Here is an 18022-nt window from a genome sequence, read left to right on the forward strand (position 1 = left end):
GTGGTTAAGGTTCTGGACCAGTAATCGAAAGGTTGCTGGTTCAAGCCTCACGACCGCCAGGTTGCCACTGTTGGGCCCTTGAGCAAGGTTAGACCCCTCAATTGCTTAGACAATATATACTGTCACAGTACTGTAAGTGGCTTTGGATAAAATCGTCTAATAAATGTTGAAAATGTAAATGTAAATTGCACCAAATGCAGTATAATGGTGACATCTGCTGGTGAAGTGATGGAACTGCATGTAAAATCTGCTCATTCAATTATTTCAACCAGTCGTTTCATCCTTGTCGCGGTGGGTCCCACCCCCGCAAACACTGGTCTCAAAGCATCAATACATTCTGGACAGGGTGTCAATCCATCACTGGATTTCATTTACACTTAGTAACAGTCAATTGGAGCCAATACTCCAAAAAATGAGAAAACAATCCAGCTCACCAGGACCTGTGATGCTGTGGCTCCCACTATATTCTGCTGAATTATGCTCTTTATTACATTTATCACTTAAGAAATCAATAAACAGTCAAACGTTTCCTTCTCTTCGTATTAACCAAAACTCCAACATGATATAAAACCGGATTATTTAAATGTAGGCCTGATAAACCATTTTAAACTAAATAGTTGTCTTGAAAAACATAAAGGATTAAAGATAAACATTCTTACAATTTATGGCCATTTATATTTCATAGTTTACATTTCATAACGACGTGATTTTTCTGTTTTTAGGAGGAAATTAATTTAATAAGTAATAAATAAATAATCAGACAGTGTTTAAAACGTTTACAAAGTGAGTCTTTCTATTTACTTTAAACAATATCAACGATGGCCGCTAGGGGGCAGCATAGTGAGTATTTTTTTTATTTATATATTTACAAATTTACTGCAGCGGCTTCATCCTGGTCAGAGTCGCAGAGACTCGGAACAAACCAGGAATAAACTCTCTACGGGGCACCAGTCCATCTCAGGGTAACACATTCACCCTTTCATTAAATTTAGATTCACAACTTCAATCTAATTTGGAATGCTCGACAATGTATTGTTCCTCATAGCTAAATAAAACTATTTACTGTTTATACTCCACTTGGCTGCCAGGGGATTCCAAATTAAACTTATTTTAAATTAAGTATATTAAGAATATGCAGGATAATTACATGTCCGAATAAACACAGAAATGCTTATAAGCTACAGGCCTCCTGCATGCCTGAAATTAGAACAAATATTTTACATTTAAATAGAGGAAAAAGACTTTTGGTGCTGGATTGTACAGATTTGGATGCAAGTTTCCTTCACACCTTAATCATCTTGATGTTTTTCATGCATCAATAGTCTATAACGCATCATTTTCACTAAATAACTGACAAATGTTACTGTTTATACTCCACTTGGCTGCCAGGGGATTCAAAATTAAGCTGATTTTAAATTAAGTATATTTAGTATATATATGCAGGATAATTACATGTCCAAATAAACACAACGCTAAGTACCTTTCATTTATTTTAGTTTTGATGCACCATTAAAATATCACAGAGTGAAAAGTTTTATAATTAAAAATTAGCATTAATGTGAATATTAACACTAAGCCACTCCATCATTTGCAGCTGTAACTGTTACTGTAGAAATTCAATCACCTGAAACTGGTGTTAAAGCAGAAGTTTTATATTCCTACACTGAACTAAAGGCAAATTCATAAATCATTCATACAGGAGCTGTAAAAGTCATAATTTCTAAACTATGGAGTAATTAGTTGGTGCTGTAGAATAATAATAATAATAATAATAATAATAATAACCACACAACACACTTACAAAACAAAAGCAATTTAATAAGCTTTGTATATTTACAAATATCTACAAAACACAAATAGTTCTTCATAAATAGGTAAAAATATTGTAACTCGTTCATGTTTTACTAATTAATAAAAACAGTCTCTGTAAGAGATGGTAAAAAACTTGGACGTTTCAGTCCATCAGTCATACATATAGAAATATCAGGCCTGTGGTTTGTCACAAAAAAATGGTTCTTACTGTTTTATGTTTAGATATTTAACACCTCGGGTGTTACTGATCATAATAAGAAACACGAAGTTGGACTGGATCAAATGGCATGAATTCAAGAATTTGGTTGAATTTAAGGTTGAATTTCTATCAAACCACATTTAATTTAGGGGCCAGATATGATCTTATACTGAAAACAGGTATTAAAATTGATTTTTAAGTAAAATATTTCAAGTTTTAATACTTAATTTACTGATTTTCATCAGATCAGGTCCAGATTTATATTTTATACACAGTACTCAGACCAGTAGGGTAACTTGATTAAAAAGACAGAACTGTGGTGCTAAACAGCAGATGTACCATCATGCCCAAGAATGTGACTGATATTGTGAGCTGGGCGATTCGACTGCTTGTTGGAGTCTGAAGACGTCGTACTGGCAAGCGACAGTAAGGGGGACATTGGCATGGAGGAGCCGTCGGGGGGCATCACTGTGGCTATTTCGGGGAAAAGAGAAGTCAGGTTGAAGTTTGATAGATGTGGAGTAATGCTGGAAGAGTTGGCGATGGGCATGGGGGTCATGTCCGGGAGCAGAGGATAGCTCGCTTGTGCGAAGCCGACGGGACGCGGGGGAGAGAGGATCGAGCCGAAGCGATTGTTTAACGGGGTCGTGCTGCTCTTGTCGGCACTCGGACTTGTGAACATCTGGTTTGAGAAGTACTGCAAAGGAATCTCGCTGGAAAGGCTGGGATGAGCGGCGGGCGAATACGAGGGGTAGAACGATGGAAGTGTGTTCTGAGGCTCAACAGGAAGAAGAGCGGGGGTGCGTGAGGCATTTGATTGGGTGACTGGGGGAATAAAAGATGCATTCGCATTGATGGACGGTGGATGGTTCATACCTCCCTCGGCGATGAAGGGGAACCCAAAATTCTGGGTGAGATGCTGATCTGACACCAAGTTGTTGTCTGCGCCGACCTGTGCACCGTCTGGCATAAACCTCACGATGCCTCGGCGACGAGGTTCACTGCCTGTCTGAGGGCGGCCAAGCAGTACACCACCACTCGATGTGAGCGGCAACGGATTTTCAGGTTCGAACGTGTTCACGGGTCTCAGGTTCCCGGACCTCGGTCGATCTCCAGGCCGATTTTTCGTGCTTTGTGATTCTGGTCCGATATGGTGGACTCTCTGACTTACAGCTGAGAGCGACCTGGAGGTGCCTTGAGCTCGACCTGTGTCCGAGCTACTGTGGGGTGTCGAAGGTGGATGGGGTAGAACTGATCTCAGAGATGAACCATGCAAATTCCCACCACCTTGGGAAATGTGGCCTTTACTGTTGTCCCCGAGATGCATTTGAGGAGCCGTCTGTGAGGGGTGCAGGTTAGGGCTTGAGACTTTAACCTGAAGCTCCCCGGAGGAAACTCCAGGAACGCAGCTATACTCGATACTCGCCGGCGGACAGCCTTGTGTGCCTCTCTGGTGTCCGGCTTGCTCGGGAAGGTGTGGAGCCAAAAGGCTTTGCATAAAGCTCTGGTGACAGGAGTCTTGCTCACGTGGCAGTCCGGATGCACCTTGTAGCCCTTGTGCTGAAGAATGCGCTCCATATGTACCGCGTGCACGTCCATCACCGGACGGTCCGGCCCCGATCCTAAAGCTGGTTTGTGACTGAGGACCCCTCTGAGCTGTCGGCAGAGATTTGCTGTTCATGTCACCGTTGCGAGACGCTTGCACTTCAAAGTTGTTATGCTGAGGCCCATTACTGATGGTTTTGAAAGGCAGACACTCTGATAGGCGCTGAAGGTCTGCAGATCCTGGGTGATCCTGGGGTGGTCTACTTTGTTGATTATGTCCTATATTTGTTTTACCATGCGAGGAGTCGACATAACCTTGCAGCTCGGACGGATCCTGCGGATTACCACGGGAGGTCTGAAGATGAAGTCCGAGACGCTGGTCAGCAGCGCTTGAAGTCTTGCCGATGAGCGCCTCAGCGGAGTAACTAGAAAGCCGATGGCGCTCCTGTCGTGATGGAGTACAGGCGTGGTCCGAGGAACGGGAAACAGGATTGCTAGCCTGCGAAGTCAAGTGCTGCTCTAAAGTGCGAGAACTGATTAGTCTTTGCATGGCTCCGTGATCCTGCCCAGGCTGTCGATCCTGCTGACCCAAGTGGTTGCTCTGGTGAGCCCTGGGTCCCTGTTGGCCTTCACAATTCTTTTCTTGTCTACTGAAGTGTTGCTGCTGCTGGAGCTGCTGCTGAAGCTGCTGATGCCTTGGATGTGAACTCTGTTGTATCTGTTGCTGCTGTTGAAGTTGCTGCGGTTTTTGTTGTTGGTGTTGCTGAGGTTGCTGCTGATGTGGTGGGTGCTGCTGGGACTGTTGCTGTTGGTGCTGCTGGGACTGTTGCTGTTGGTGCTGCTGAGCTTGCTGTTGGTGCTGTTGGGACTGTTGTTGGTGTTGTTGGGTCTGTTGTTGGTGCTGCTGGGACTGTTGCTGTTGATGCTGTTGAGCTTGCTGTTGGTGCTGTTGAGACTGTTGATGCTGCTGAGCATGCTGTTGGTGCGATTGATGCTGCACACTATTCTTCTGCAAACCAACAGGGGGTCCAGTCTGCCCACCTCTCACTACTCTTTTTTTGTGGACGTTCTGATCCTGCAGCAGGACCCTCTGTTGAATGTTGTGGATCTGAGTGTCCGGTTGGGTGAGATGATGCTGGAGTTGATAGAGGTGTCTCTGTTGCTCCTGTTGCTGCTGATGTTTGAGGTAATGGTTTCCTCCCAGGTTTGGTCCAGGCTGCGGGGTGTTGTGTTGCGCGTGGCCCTGCTGAAGCTGGAGCACGCTAGGCTGGTTTTGCTCATGCGGTGCCAGCTGTACGGGGCAGTGTCCGTCCAACGGGCGCAGCACGGTGCTCATAAAGTTGTTTCCAGAAAACATGGGCCCTCCACCGTCTGAGGGATTCCTCGTCATAACTGATGAGGAACTTGATGCCATTTGTCCAGACATGACTTGGACATGTTCTGCTGCCTTAGTAACATCTGCCCGAGTAACAGTACTACCCGGGCATGGCTTGGAGCGCTTGTTGATAGGAAGAACTAGATCGTCTTGGGCGGAGCGCTTCGGTAGATCCTTCTGATGTCGCTCGGCCATCGCGACACCAATCTGACTTCTCATGAGAGCCGTTTTCAGTGGCGTGTACTCATTAACTTGCACAGGGCCAGAGCAGCTTTGGGTAACCTGAGATGACGTTTGAGATATTAGAACAGTTCCTACGGCTGGTGAGGACACAGATACTTGCTGACTAAGATTCGGAGACCCTGCGTAAGGCTGGACAGAGCTCGGCCTGATGAGATTAGTGACATTAAGACTAGTGAGAGTAGCCGGTTGTGATTGTGAATAAGCCGTGCTTGGCGGAAGCCTCACACTGTTTGCCGCAACCTCGATATGGGAAGTCTTTGACAAATGTAAATCTTGCTTTACTTGCTTTGGCATCTGTTGACTTGTGACCCTTTCTTTAACGACGGGGGCTTGCTGCGTTTTTGGGTGCTCCCATCCGGTGGTAGTCGTACTCGAAGCGGCTACGCTGCAGCTCCCACTTCTTTGTCCCGGACTGTCTTGCTCGAATATGGCTCTAGCAGCCATGGCAAGGATTTCCGTCTGCTCCGAGGTGAAACTGAAAGAGCCGAACGTGCTCGCCGGAGCAGAGGTATTATGACCCGGCGGAAGTAATGATGCAACTGAAAACCTTTTGTTACCCGTCGCGCCTCCCATTGGTGAATCAGTCTGTCTGTTCGAACCTAGTGACGGATCGAAAGACTCACTTTCCAGTGCTGATGCGTCCTGCGAAAGAACGGCTTCTTTATGCATAAAAGAATTTGCCACGGTTACGTGCTCTGGGTTGGCACTTAAATGTTCGCCATGGACATTTTTTTTGTTCTTATTAGCCTCTGTAGTTTTCGTTCCTACAGAATTAACGTGACTAGTGGACGAGATAGACGTACTAACAACCGGCTCTTTAAGAAGAACCTGAGAAAGCCCTCGGGATACTGAGTCTGAGGTAACTGGTGTTGAGGGCAAAGTAAACGGTATCTGAACCTGTGAACGATCTAGCGATTTACAGCTCTCCGCTTTGGCAGATTGGGTTTGGATTTGGGGAACCTTCTGCGAGACGGAGGCTGCTTCTCCTCTCGTTGGTTCAGCGCTGGACACCACAGGTACATTTTTTTGCTGGACGAGCGAAGAATCAACACAAGTGACGGCAATATTTTTATCCGCAGAGCTGCCACCGGTAAGACTCGTTTTGTTCTCGACTAAATTAGGACTTGATTGTGTTGGTTTGGAGCCGGCAGAGCAGCTGCTGACTGTTGAATTACTTGGAGAAATAAGTGCAATATAATTACTAATAATGGACGTTAAGGATGACGTATTACCACCGTCCAGTGTACTACTCTGAGAAGACAAAAGACCAACCGCTGATTCATTTTGTTCGAGGTCAATAGTATGGGTTAAACCAGTGCTAGTGTTTGTTTGGACTGCTGAACTATCAGCTTCTGTATGACGAGCTGGAGGGGGGGCACTGGCGGGTTGCACTTTTGTCTGTGGTACTTCTACATCGCCCACTGTAGAGGTCACAGTTGTTGCATTTGCTGGAGTTCCAGAAGCTGTAGAACAGCTGACTGTAGAGGTAATACTGGTGACCAGTGGGGTACTCTGACTGGTAGTATTCTCACTAGACTTAGTCGAACTAAAGTCTGTGTTAGTAAATACGTGTCCTTGTTTAGCAGTTTCCCCAGACACACAACTACTGACTGGTTTTGAAAATTTTTTGCTCTTGCTCCTCTTCTGATCCATCGTCTGTGACTTTCTTCGGACCGGTCTGACCCTTTTACCTGAAGCTTGCTTGGGCTGGTTTGTCGTTTTTGGCACGACGTTAACGGTACGACTTAACGATTCCGATGACACAGGCGTAGCAGTGGTGGCAACAGGCTCGGCAGATGTACCGACAGCTAAGACCATTTTAGACGTAGAAGGTTGCACTGTAGTGTCCGAAGATGCTGGGATGTTGAGTGGTTGCGCGTTGCTTTCTTTCGAGACCTGTGAAATGCCCTGGCTAAGGCTAGTGAGGGCACCCAGACAGTTCAATGCAACATTAGTGTTGGGTTCCTCACTGCTGGGTTGAATAATTTGAGTAGCACTTTGGGTAACCTGAGAGTTTCCCTTTTCTACAGACTTGGCTGATTGTAAAACATAAACCTTCCCGTTTACAGTGATAGTTTGGGGAGTTTGAGTCTGAACCTGTGTTAAGGGTCGGGGGAGGATGTGAACCAGCTGTTTTGCCACGTTTGCTTGTACAGCAGTTGTGCAGGCGTTGCTGGAGTTGGTTATCTGACTAGCCAAAGTAGGGACCGCGGTCGGAACGACATTGGTTTGATGATTCTGCGGAGCTGGCGTCATCGTTGGCGTCTGAATTATAACAATGTGCTGGCACGCCGCCTGATTGGTCAAATCCTCTCTAATGACTTGTGGAGCTGGACATGGATTGGCCTGCTGCAGAATAACAACGTTCGGATTGCTCTGAGGTGGGGGTGCAGCAATTATCGGTGTACCATCGGAGTTCACCTGGAGAACCTGCATTGTCTGGAGGACTGGCAGTGTGGCAGCTTGCGACTGGGGCACAACGGCGTGCTGAAACGGAGGCACCGTAGCAGACTGGGCCTGGGGCATTCCAACGGCTGGTTGGGGTTGAGGCTGGAAAGGTATAGCGGGTGGTACTTCAGGCTGAGGTGGGATGGCATGATGGAGTTGAGGCTTAGGTTGTATGGCTGGGTAAGTGTGGGACTGGGTAGATGATGGAACAGGTTTCGGTAGTATAGTAGGTTGAGCTATGGTTTTTTGTGGCTGGGTCAGTAACGCTGTCTGGGATACGACGGACGCCTGATGAAGGACCACAGGTTTGGTTACCAAAGTTGTCTGTGGTAGAAGTGATGTCTTAGTAACCATGGCTGTCTGAAGATCACCTGAAGGTGGGTACAGCTGTGGGATGTGTGTTGGTTGGGGGGTTTGCAGTTGCACAGGAACTGGGGTTTGATCTTGGAAAGGCTTGGACACAACAGGACATACTGACAGTTGTGGAATATTGTGCCCAGTGCTACTGGCTTCAATGGCCAGAGATTGACAGACTGGCTGCACTGTGTTACCAGTGACCTGTAGTGTTGACCAAGTGGTCTGTGTGCTGCTGGCTGCACTGGTTCTGAGATGGGTGACACTGGTTGGTAGTGCTTGAGCAAGGGATACGTTTTCAGAATTCTGTGGCAACGCTAAAGGAGCATTACTGACCACGGTCTGAGGCGATGAGGTTAAACTGAGCACGTGCTGAAGTCGGAGAGACACTGGGCAACCGGTGGAAGACATGAGACTCTGCGTAGGCTTTGCTGGTTGGGTTTGATGAGGGACAGGAGCAGTCACGGCTATTTTAGGACATAAGCCTTGAAGTGTGATATAATTCACTGGAGGAGGCAATTTTGGAGCGACTGGTGCCATGGCGGTGTACTGCTCCACCACTGCGACGCAAGGCTTGGACACAGCAGGAACCAGGGTCGCTAGGGGGATCTGTGAAGACGTACTGGAGACGACCGTTATTTCGTTGAGCGTTTGACCCGCACCTATTTGCTTATCCTGGTGAGAAACCGAATCCGGAGGAATGGCGACTTTGCTCGTGGAAGAAGCCGAATTCTCACTGGAGTAGACGATTATTCCCTTTGACGTCAGATGAGTTGGTGTTATTTTGGCCACTTTTGCGCAGCGCTGCTTGCCTTTCCAGTGGATTGTAGGGTCGTCCAGAAAGTTGATGCCATTCGCTTTCAGGAGGTCGATGTAATGCCCACTTTCCTTTCTTAAGTCTTCCACCTGCTGGCGTAAGCGTTTTATCTCTTCCGCTGCCAAAAAAAGGATTGATTTAGATTTTAACGATATGTTATAACACATAGCTAGCACCCTACACATCAAACAAAGAAAGCTCTTACCTTGTACTTTATCTGCTCCACTGAGCAGCATTTCATCGTTTTGTTGCTTCAGTTTAGAGATATAATTAAAAGCTTCTCCCAGAATCATGTTCTTGCTCTGTAAACGAAACCGAACAGCTTTCAGTGCAACCTGGACATAAAATAATTCCTTAAAACTGCAGTAGTTGGTTAATCTTGCTTGGTGTTACCTGTTTTAAAGCCTGAGAGCAGGGTAAGAGGTCTCCAATCCGTTGGATACCAGCATTGATTTTCTCTTTGCGGTGCCTTTCCACTAGTAGCCCATGGAAGTTTATAGAGGAGAGAATGTTAAAGACAAGAATAAGGAGAATAAATACCAGATTAAAAAATATATTATGATATGACACTCAATAATACTAACGTACATTAATTGTCCACCCTTCAATAACAAATATAATTTATAAAAATGTTATAAAGAGATCATATTTACACAGTTTAGAAATGGAGCAAGAATAACAACTAAAAGATGCAGTTTTGGTTCAGTATTTCATAAAAATACATTAATTTAGCAGATTTATTCTACACTACAACCTAAATAAATTTGTATAAAACAAATGACTATAGCGTTTAACAATTTAACATTGGGATTCTAAATAAATAATATTTCTAATTGTAAAAATTACAGTAAAATTACACTGCTGTACTGTACTGTTTTATCAGTAAGTAATACAACATGTTAGAACATCAAACTAAAAGCACTGATCCACAGACATGACCATTGTTAAGAATGACATACAAGTAAACCTGCAATAAAAATTCTATCACTCTCACCTGCATTGTGTGTCTCCTTGTTCTTTTTTCTTCTAATGTCAAATAAGACAAGGAACAAAAAATACAGATTAAAGATTTAACATTGCTCATGTATTTTGACGTATTAATAAAAAAGTATTTACATGCACATATTTGTCAATACAGAACTTAGGTACCTATACACTTAAATGTGCCTGTAAGATGAACTGCAGAAATAGCTGACAACAGTCTAACAATTTATAAGTGATACAGATGTATTATATGGATTGAATTACCGTGCTGGTTTCTGAGTAGAAGGCTGATTCTGTATTATCTCAGGCATGGTGGCACACACTGCAGTCTGTACAACGACAGAATTAAGAAGGAAAGAACTCATTAGACCTCAGCGGACTCAAAAAAACTGCGTACTTCTAGACCTGTGAGAAAGAGGCTGTGTTTCCGTCCACTTAGACAACCAGGCCAATCCAATTACAGCCTGTATTTTATATTTTATATTACATTATATCTCACTGAAAAATGTACAGACAGAATTGTTTGTTTTAAAAGGAATAAAATATTTTAACTGCCAGTGGCTTTCTTGTTATTTTGATTTCCCTACTTTGTATACCAAGATTTCATTACTTATTAGGATTTTAACGTCATGTTTTACACTTTTGGTTACATTCATGACAGAAACGGTAGTCACTCACTACACAAGATTCATCAGTTCACAAGTTTATATCAAACACAGTTATGAACAATTTTGTATCTCCAATCACCTCACTTGTAGGTCTTTGTACTGTGGGAGGAAACCGGCACGCCCGGAGGAAACCCACACAGACACAGGGAGAACATGCAAACTACACAGAAAGTACCTGGACCGCCCCACCTGAAGATTGAACACAGGTTTGGTTCGAACCCGGGACCTTCTTGCTGTGAGGCGACAGTGCTACCTACTGACCAACCGTGCCGCCCAATTTCAGAAAGAAAAACAGAGGCCATATCGTTCTGTCTAATCAGAAAGCTCGGTGACATGGAATCTGCCACACCTAATTATTCATTTTGACGCAGCAGATTAAAATAAATAGATAACTACAATCATGACCGAATTCAACTGTAGGTTTTAAGACAAAGAATTGTGTGTTCCTGGTGTTCAACCAAAAATATTGCAGAAAACCAAAGGCTGCCATGATTTGCAGGAACATTACGCTTATATGTCAACTTTTGACATCGCCAAACAGCAAGAAGGTCCTGGGTCCTTTCTGTGTGGAGTTTGCATGTTCTCCCCATGTCTGTGTGGGTTTCCTCCGGGTGCTCCGGTTTCCTCCCACAGTCCAAAGACGTGCAAGGGATACAAAATTGTCAGTGACTCTGTTTGACATTAAACTTGTGAACTGATGAATCTTGTGTAATGAGTAACTATCGATTCTGGCATGAATGTGTAAAACATGACGTTAAAAAGCTAATAAATAAATAAACAAAAAGGTAGGTACAGCTAGTAAACTTAAAAGGAAGTGTGTGCATCACAGATTACCCCACATTTATGTACATAAGGAAGAAGAAAGTAGGTGATTAGGAATATGTGGACAATCTAAACAGCCAGTATAAAATACCTTAATATATACTGACAGTGACAGCTAATCCAGGCGGCTAACTAACAATGTTATCCACAAATAACTGCAAAAGATACGGAATAATTTACAGCAAACATACTGCAGTAAATCAGTGTATTCTAGTAAATATTACTGTAACCGCTTTATTTATTTTTATTTATCGGTTGCACGAGCGGAAAACGAGCTACTTGGCAACCGAGCTAAAAACAACTAGCCAAGCTAGCGACTTGTTACCCATTAGCAACACGGCTAGCTCAATTGGCACTACGATGCGCTAATTATATTTGCTTTAAAACGTTTAATTACCGAATTACACCATCGCGATGAAACTTCAACTTTAAAAACTCACAGCTTCTACATTTTCACACCGAACTGAACTTTAATCCGTTTCGATTAGCTTCATCTTCCATGCCAGACACAAACTTGGTGGGCGGGGATTAGGAAAGATCCACCAATTGCGTTGAGGAAAACATTATTGACCAATAACAAGCAGGAATACATTGTGGGCGTGGCTTCTCTGAGAAGCATATATAGAAACCACCGAGCGCATTAAACGTAATGGTGTGCGATACTGCAACATTTGGGGTCGATCCGATACCAGTACCGATACTTTTTACTTATTAAAGCAGTTTTTTTACTTTCATGTTTGTTTATTAGGATTTTAACGTCATGTTTTACACCTTGGTCACATTCATGACAGGAACTGTAGTCACTCATCACACAAGTTTCATCAGTTCACAAGATTATATCGAACACAGTCATGGACAATTTAGTGTCTCCAGTTCACCTCACTTGCACGTCTTTGGATTGTGGGAGGAAACCCACACAGACACAGGGAGAACATGCAAACTCCACACAGAAAGGACCCGGACCGCCCCGCCTGGGGATCGAACCCAGGACCTCCTTGCCGTGAGGCGACAGCGCTACCCACCGAGCCACCGTGCCGCCTTACTTTCATGTAGGGGAGAGCAGTGTGTAATGATTTATGAGTATCATATTTATTAAAATAATTAACTAAGTCTGAGGTTTTTGGTCAGAACCAATTATTAGATAAGACTTGGAGAGATTTAAGGCAATTTCTTTTAGTAAATTCAACTGACCTGACCGCACGTCTTTAGAATTGTGTGAGGAAACCGGAGCACCAGTAGGAAACACACGCAGTCTCTGGGAGAACATGCAAACTCCATACAGAAAAGACCCTGGGCTGAGCAGCTGGGAAATCGAACTCAGGCCCTTCTTGCTGGGCCAACAGTGCCACTAAAGATTTGGCCTTACAGCTCCTAAACACTCAGGTTAACTTTAAATTAATAAGTGTTATATAATTTAGTAGCATTTCAGTAAAAACAAAACAGAAATCAGAATTATTTAAAAAAAGATACTTTTGTCTTTTTGTTTTTAGATTCCTTAAAATAAAGCATGTGAAAATAGATTTATTTTTATGTATATATATTTAGTGTGAGATGGAGCAAATTAACCACATATACATTTTTCAGGACCAATTTCACCACAATGGCTAGAAAAATAATTTTGCACCCAAGCATATGATTGAAGTTCCACATCAGTATGTTCTGAAAAATAATGCAAATAGTATTTTATTTTGGGGTTTAAAAGTTTTACAATATAGAGCTCCAGAAAAGACAAAATTCTCTAAAGAAAGAATGAAAACATGCTTGTACTACAATGGAGAGGTAACATCCCTCTTGGCATGCAGCATCACGGCTTCTCCTGGGGGGTCTGCTCTCTGATCAAAGTTCAGCGTAAGAAACCTCTAGAACCAAACCGTACCAAGTGCACAGTACAAACAGGAAACAGAATGTGGTCAGTGTACATCACCGAACTGATGTCAATACGCTGTGAAGAGGTTTTTAGCTGCCAAAGTGCCAAAGAAGAGACTGCTAAAATATTTATCAATGCAGGTGAAATAAAATGCATGAAATGCAGTGTGTGTGTAAGCCTCAAAAATTTAAATAGTAAAAAACATTGTTTAGGCTGTCGTCTTGTCTTTGTAAGTAATAAGAAATTATAAGCAATGTGGCCAACATATTCCATCACATCATTCCATTCAGACACAAAAAGGAAGAATAAGGAAATTTCAGATATTATTTATTTTATTTAAGAATAAAGCCCATCAAGATGAATGTGAGATCATCACACACTTTAGTTCTGGGTCTGGACTATATAAAAAATGTTCATTTTGGGGTAACTGTACCAACAGCAAGCCTCCTCTCCATAACCGGCACTTACAGTCTTTTCTTCCATCTAAACTAAAGCACCAACAGAACCCCAGGAAAAGCCGTGAAGGAGCAATTATGTGAAAAAAATTATGGGGATATTAAATAATAGGCAGAGAAACAAAAAGACATTCAAAAACCAGAGTGGAGTTTCAATCTCTCACACTCCCATGACCAATCTTGCACACTCTCAAACCGTTGAACCATGTTCCCTCCGATTCGAGGCGGCGAGGCGATCCTGTTCCTTGCTGGACTAGCTGCAAGGCAGATTGGACTGGAACCATGAGGAGAATCTCATCTCTCATGCGTCACCGAGCTCACAGGTGATAGGAGTTCCAAAAATCACCTTCATCCATAGTATGACTCCAGGACTGCCAGCTAGGACCACCAACAATAGTCCTATTAAAAAATTCTTTTCGATATCGCCTCGTCCAAACCACAAATTCACGTCCCCTTGCCGTTAAAGATTTAAAACAAAATGCAAACGGTACGCTCAGGTAGTTAACCTTCACCATGTCTGTAACAAGTAAGCAGCTTTTTTTGGGAGCAATTTCAATTCATGGATTCTACCTGAAAATAAACCCTTGTGTCTAATTTCAACTCTCTAAATTAATAAAGAAAAAAAAAAAGCAAACTGACGGGGACTGAGTTTCGTTTCTGAAAAATAAAATGCAGCAATTTTTCATGGACTCGTTTTTTATCTCTATAAACTGCCCTTCGGAAAAGTGATGTTATCTAGAGATCCGAGGGCGTCGGTCACAGTTCGGTTTGCGAGCACGAGCCGAGATCAATCTCTCCGGCGTGTTTCAGCTCCTACTCGGCTTTCTGCAGGTCTCCAGAGGAGGGTGCGCACGGGCTCCTCAGGCTTTTCTGGAGAACGTGGGCGTCCGCGGGCTCTATCCTCTTGTAATAGTTCTTTTTCGTCTCGATGATCTCAAAACCGAACTTCTGGTAGAAGTCGATTGCGGATTCGTTGCTGATCTGCACATGACTGAGGAAAGAAAATTAGATTAAAATTTAATTGTTTTGGATACATAAAAGTAAGAACTGTCAATTTTTTTATGTAGGCATTTCCCCCTTTTACTCCCAATCTAATCGTATCCAGTCACCCTTTTCTTTCCGTCACACGTGCATTTGCCAACCGCTTCTTTTCACCTGCACAAGGCGGGTTCAACCAGCGATCAGTATCACGTACAGAGAGTCACACACACTATCCCCCATCGGTGTGTGGGCGCCAGGCACTCACGAGTCTGAGCACTGGTGGGTTAGTGTGTTTTTCCGCCACCCAAGCGCCCCAATAATCAAATTTATACCCAACTAATATAGAACCAAAACTGACAGAGAGCTAAAACTCGAATGTTAGTGGCGGTGGGCTAGTGTAACTGGCTGAAAGTTGGTAATACAGGGTAACACTTATAAAAGATCGTCAAAGTAAACCAGTTAAATGTCATAACTTACAGGTAAATATTGTCAAATGTGCCGTCCTTCTCACAAATGTTCAGCACATGGTTCAACATCTTTGTTCCTATAAACAATGAAAAATATAAAGAAATAAAGAAAAATAAATAAAGAGCCAACATTGTAGATTATCTTCAATAGTCAGTATAAACACTAGATCTTAAAAAAAACAATCCAAGTCCATTTATTTATTCCAAACAAGTCTGTTTAGTGCAGCACTGTGCGACTGAAAGTACAAATAATAGTTTATGTGGCCTGCCACACATTAAAGCAGTCAACCCAAATCACAAATGCCACAGTTCCCAGCGTATTTTACCAAAACAAATCACCACTAATAAAAATCTTTAATAAAACACAAACATACAACATATATTTGGGGAGAAAGTTGCCCCCTCTGAATACACAGGCACAATTTTACCCGGCAGTCTGTCCCTCCCCTATACATTATGCAAAATATTATGCAGAATAATTTGTTGCTCTAAGAACCAGGCATAGCTTTATACGCAGTTTGTAATTGTAGTTTACATTCATCTGTAAGCGTACCTATGCCCAGTCTGCGGTAGGGTGCAAGGCAGCCGAGTGTCATGATGTACAATCTCTTCTGGTTCTGAGAGTGATCCACCCGACAGCATACTGCTCCCACAGCAATGTCATTGAAGTATGCTGCAATAAAAAAAAACAATAGAACTAATGCTCATTCACTTCTAATATATAATTATATACTTCTTGTGTTTATCCTTTAATTCACATAAAAGCAAGTATAAGTGCAGCCTGTTAGCCGAGTGCTTTACCTAGCTTAGCGAGCTCTCCTACTTCCAGCACATCTTTGTAGAACTTGTCGTTGTAACTGACTGGAAAGATGACTTGGTTGAGACGTTTCAGTTGCTTAATGTTGTGGGGGGTGACGTCCCCCAGCTCGATCCGGCTACTGGAACAAAATCAGAATGCTCAGCTAATTCTTCACTAATTACAAACAATCAATTTAAAATAAAGAACAGAGCAACAAATACAGATTAAACCTAAAAAATGCTGAAGTGTTTCTTAAACACACCATCATAACCATCAGGGTGTCAGGGATGTGCTGAGTCAGGTTTGTTTTGCTTTCACTTGACACCGGTGATGGAATGACAGCAGTATTTATAGGGCGACTATGCTAAACCTGCACAGCTGCAAAGTTAGGTCAGCAAATCTACAGTCATTGGTAAGGATAAGAAAGTAAGTGCTGCTTCTCCAACCCAACGTCTTCAAGATATGTAATCCTTATTCTGGAACATATATGGATCACACCCACGCAGGGTTTTTTTTCCCACAAGCACTATAAGTGGTCCCTACTGCCTATGGATGACAGCACAGCATTTAGCTCCAGTGCACTTTTTTTTATGCATTTTCTCCCCCATTTTTCTCCCGAATTAGCGACTCATTTTTGTCTTCCGCTGCTGAGAGATACCCGATTGCATCAGAGGAGAGCACGTCGATGCCCACGCCTCTTTCGACACGTGCACAGCCCTCCTCTTCTCGCCCATGCTCTCTGCACAGGCGTCTCTTGCGCCAATCAGGGTCCTTACACAGCGTATGTAGACGCACCCACCCACACGTAGTCCGGCCCCCACCCTGCGGATACGGTGGCCAATTAGTATCTGCCGCAGGCACTGCCAATTATGCCCGCTAGATGGCGCCCAGCCGACCGGTGGCAACACCGAGTTTCGAACCGGGGAGTTATCGGAATATCCCACTGCGCCACCTGGGTGCCCTCCAGTGCATTTTTCGCAATTTATGCTTTACAAAGGATAATCTGTCTTTTTAATGCATTGCTTTCCCAAATTGTGAGCCATGACTTACTTGCACTGGACTTGCATTAATGTTAGAATTAATGTTACCTGGAATTACTGTGCAATTCTTAAATTTCACACAGATTATACTGATAACATGATCTGTGAGAATGGAAATTGGAAGCATGTTCACTGGGTCTGGGACGTTTTTGCCCACACTGTTTATTATAGTTCATGTAGATCAGTACAGTACACCTTAGTTCATTGTCTGTTCTTTGTTTCTTTCAGTTCTGATTTGATGCTGGGTTTGTAAAGGTCACATTCCCAAATCCATATACGATATGTATCGCGATATGGTTTATTAATCGAATCGCTCAGTCTACTGCCTACCCTCAGTACACAGAAGAACTAGTGTGTACTAGAAGTTGCATGTTGGTGGTCCATAATGGCAGATAAAACACAACTAGATTTTAAGCTTTACTGACACAAATATAATGTAATGAATCATTAATATTCTGTTCATAAATAAAGACCATTAAGAACACGCATAGTTGGCAAATGTATCAGGCCGACCATGTTACACAGCTGTACCGAGTCTGACTCAACATTTTTCAGATTTAGCCTCGGTCCCAAATCGCATGCTGGAAGAGCCACATAGTATACTTCACTAGTACATTATCAATACCATGATGTACACTATGTAGTGCTACATGGTGCAGATTGGAACACAGCCCACTTTCGACACAAGATCCTGCTAAAGCTAAACAGGCTTTGATATTAACTCCAACTAACAAGCGTGTTTTATTGTTTTAAAACACACACATATCAACTCTAACTCTAATTCAATGACACGAGTCAAGTTTAAACTGAAATAAAGTGGTCTAACGACACTGAGCACACTCCCGTTTCTGGCAAATTCTTTCGCCGTTAGTTAGCATTAGCGTGGCTAGCAACTCCCCCGCCCTCCCAGTCAAAAGAGGCAACTTTACCCAGCTCACAAATATCCACGACTTTACTCACCCTTTCATTTTTATCACAACTTATTTGTAATTCTAAATCACACGAACCGTGCTGATATTTCCCCCAATAAAAAAATAAAAGAGAAATAAGTGCTAACTTGGGGCTCGGATCGAATCCCGCTGCCGCCACATGTATATCGCTAACACACTCTCCCCCCTTCACTGCTGTCAACTCGCAGATTTTTTA

The 18022-nt window shown here is 43.1% G+C and overlaps 2 protein-coding genes across 3 annotated transcripts; both read right to left on the minus strand.

The window, feature by feature from the left end:
• Nucleotides 1-1864: 1864 nt before the first annotated feature.
• LOC134300854 (basic helix-loop-helix domain-containing protein USF3) lies at nucleotides 1865-11725 on the minus strand. Its single transcript, XM_062985291.1, has 6 exons — nucleotides 11665-11725; nucleotides 10042-10106; nucleotides 9788-9819; nucleotides 9187-9269; nucleotides 8999-9095; nucleotides 1865-8911 (listed from the first exon to the last, which is right to left on the minus strand). Exons 2-6 carry the CDS (start codon nucleotides 10086-10088, stop codon nucleotides 2334-2336), a joined length of 6837 nt encoding a protein of 2278 aa, XP_062841361.1. The 5' UTR covers nucleotides 10089-10106; nucleotides 11665-11725; the 3' UTR covers nucleotides 1865-2333.
• A 1199-nt stretch (nucleotides 11726-12924) lies between these two features.
• On the minus strand, nucleotides 12925-17988 carry naa50 (N-alpha-acetyltransferase 50, NatE catalytic subunit). Of its 2 annotated transcripts, none has more exons than XM_062985895.1 (5): nucleotides 17837-17988; nucleotides 15839-15972; nucleotides 15591-15710; nucleotides 15048-15114; nucleotides 12925-14580 (listed from the first exon to the last, which is right to left on the minus strand). In XM_062985895.1, exons 1-5 carry the CDS (start codon nucleotides 17842-17844, stop codon nucleotides 14403-14405), a joined length of 507 nt encoding a protein of 168 aa, XP_062841965.1. In that variant the 5' UTR covers nucleotides 17845-17988; the 3' UTR covers nucleotides 12925-14402. The 2 variants fall into 2 exon arrangements, with proteins under 2 accessions (XP_062841965.1, XP_062841964.1); XM_062985894.1 differs by having other exon boundaries at nucleotides 15839-15975.
• Between the last annotated feature and the right edge of the window lie 34 nt (nucleotides 17989-18022).

The sequence above is a fragment of the Trichomycterus rosablanca genome, chromosome 23 (genome assembly GCF_030014385.1).
Source record: "Trichomycterus rosablanca isolate fTriRos1 chromosome 23, fTriRos1.hap1, whole genome shotgun sequence".
In the NCBI taxonomy this organism is placed as follows: domain Eukaryota; kingdom Metazoa; phylum Chordata; class Actinopteri; order Siluriformes; family Trichomycteridae; genus Trichomycterus; species Trichomycterus rosablanca.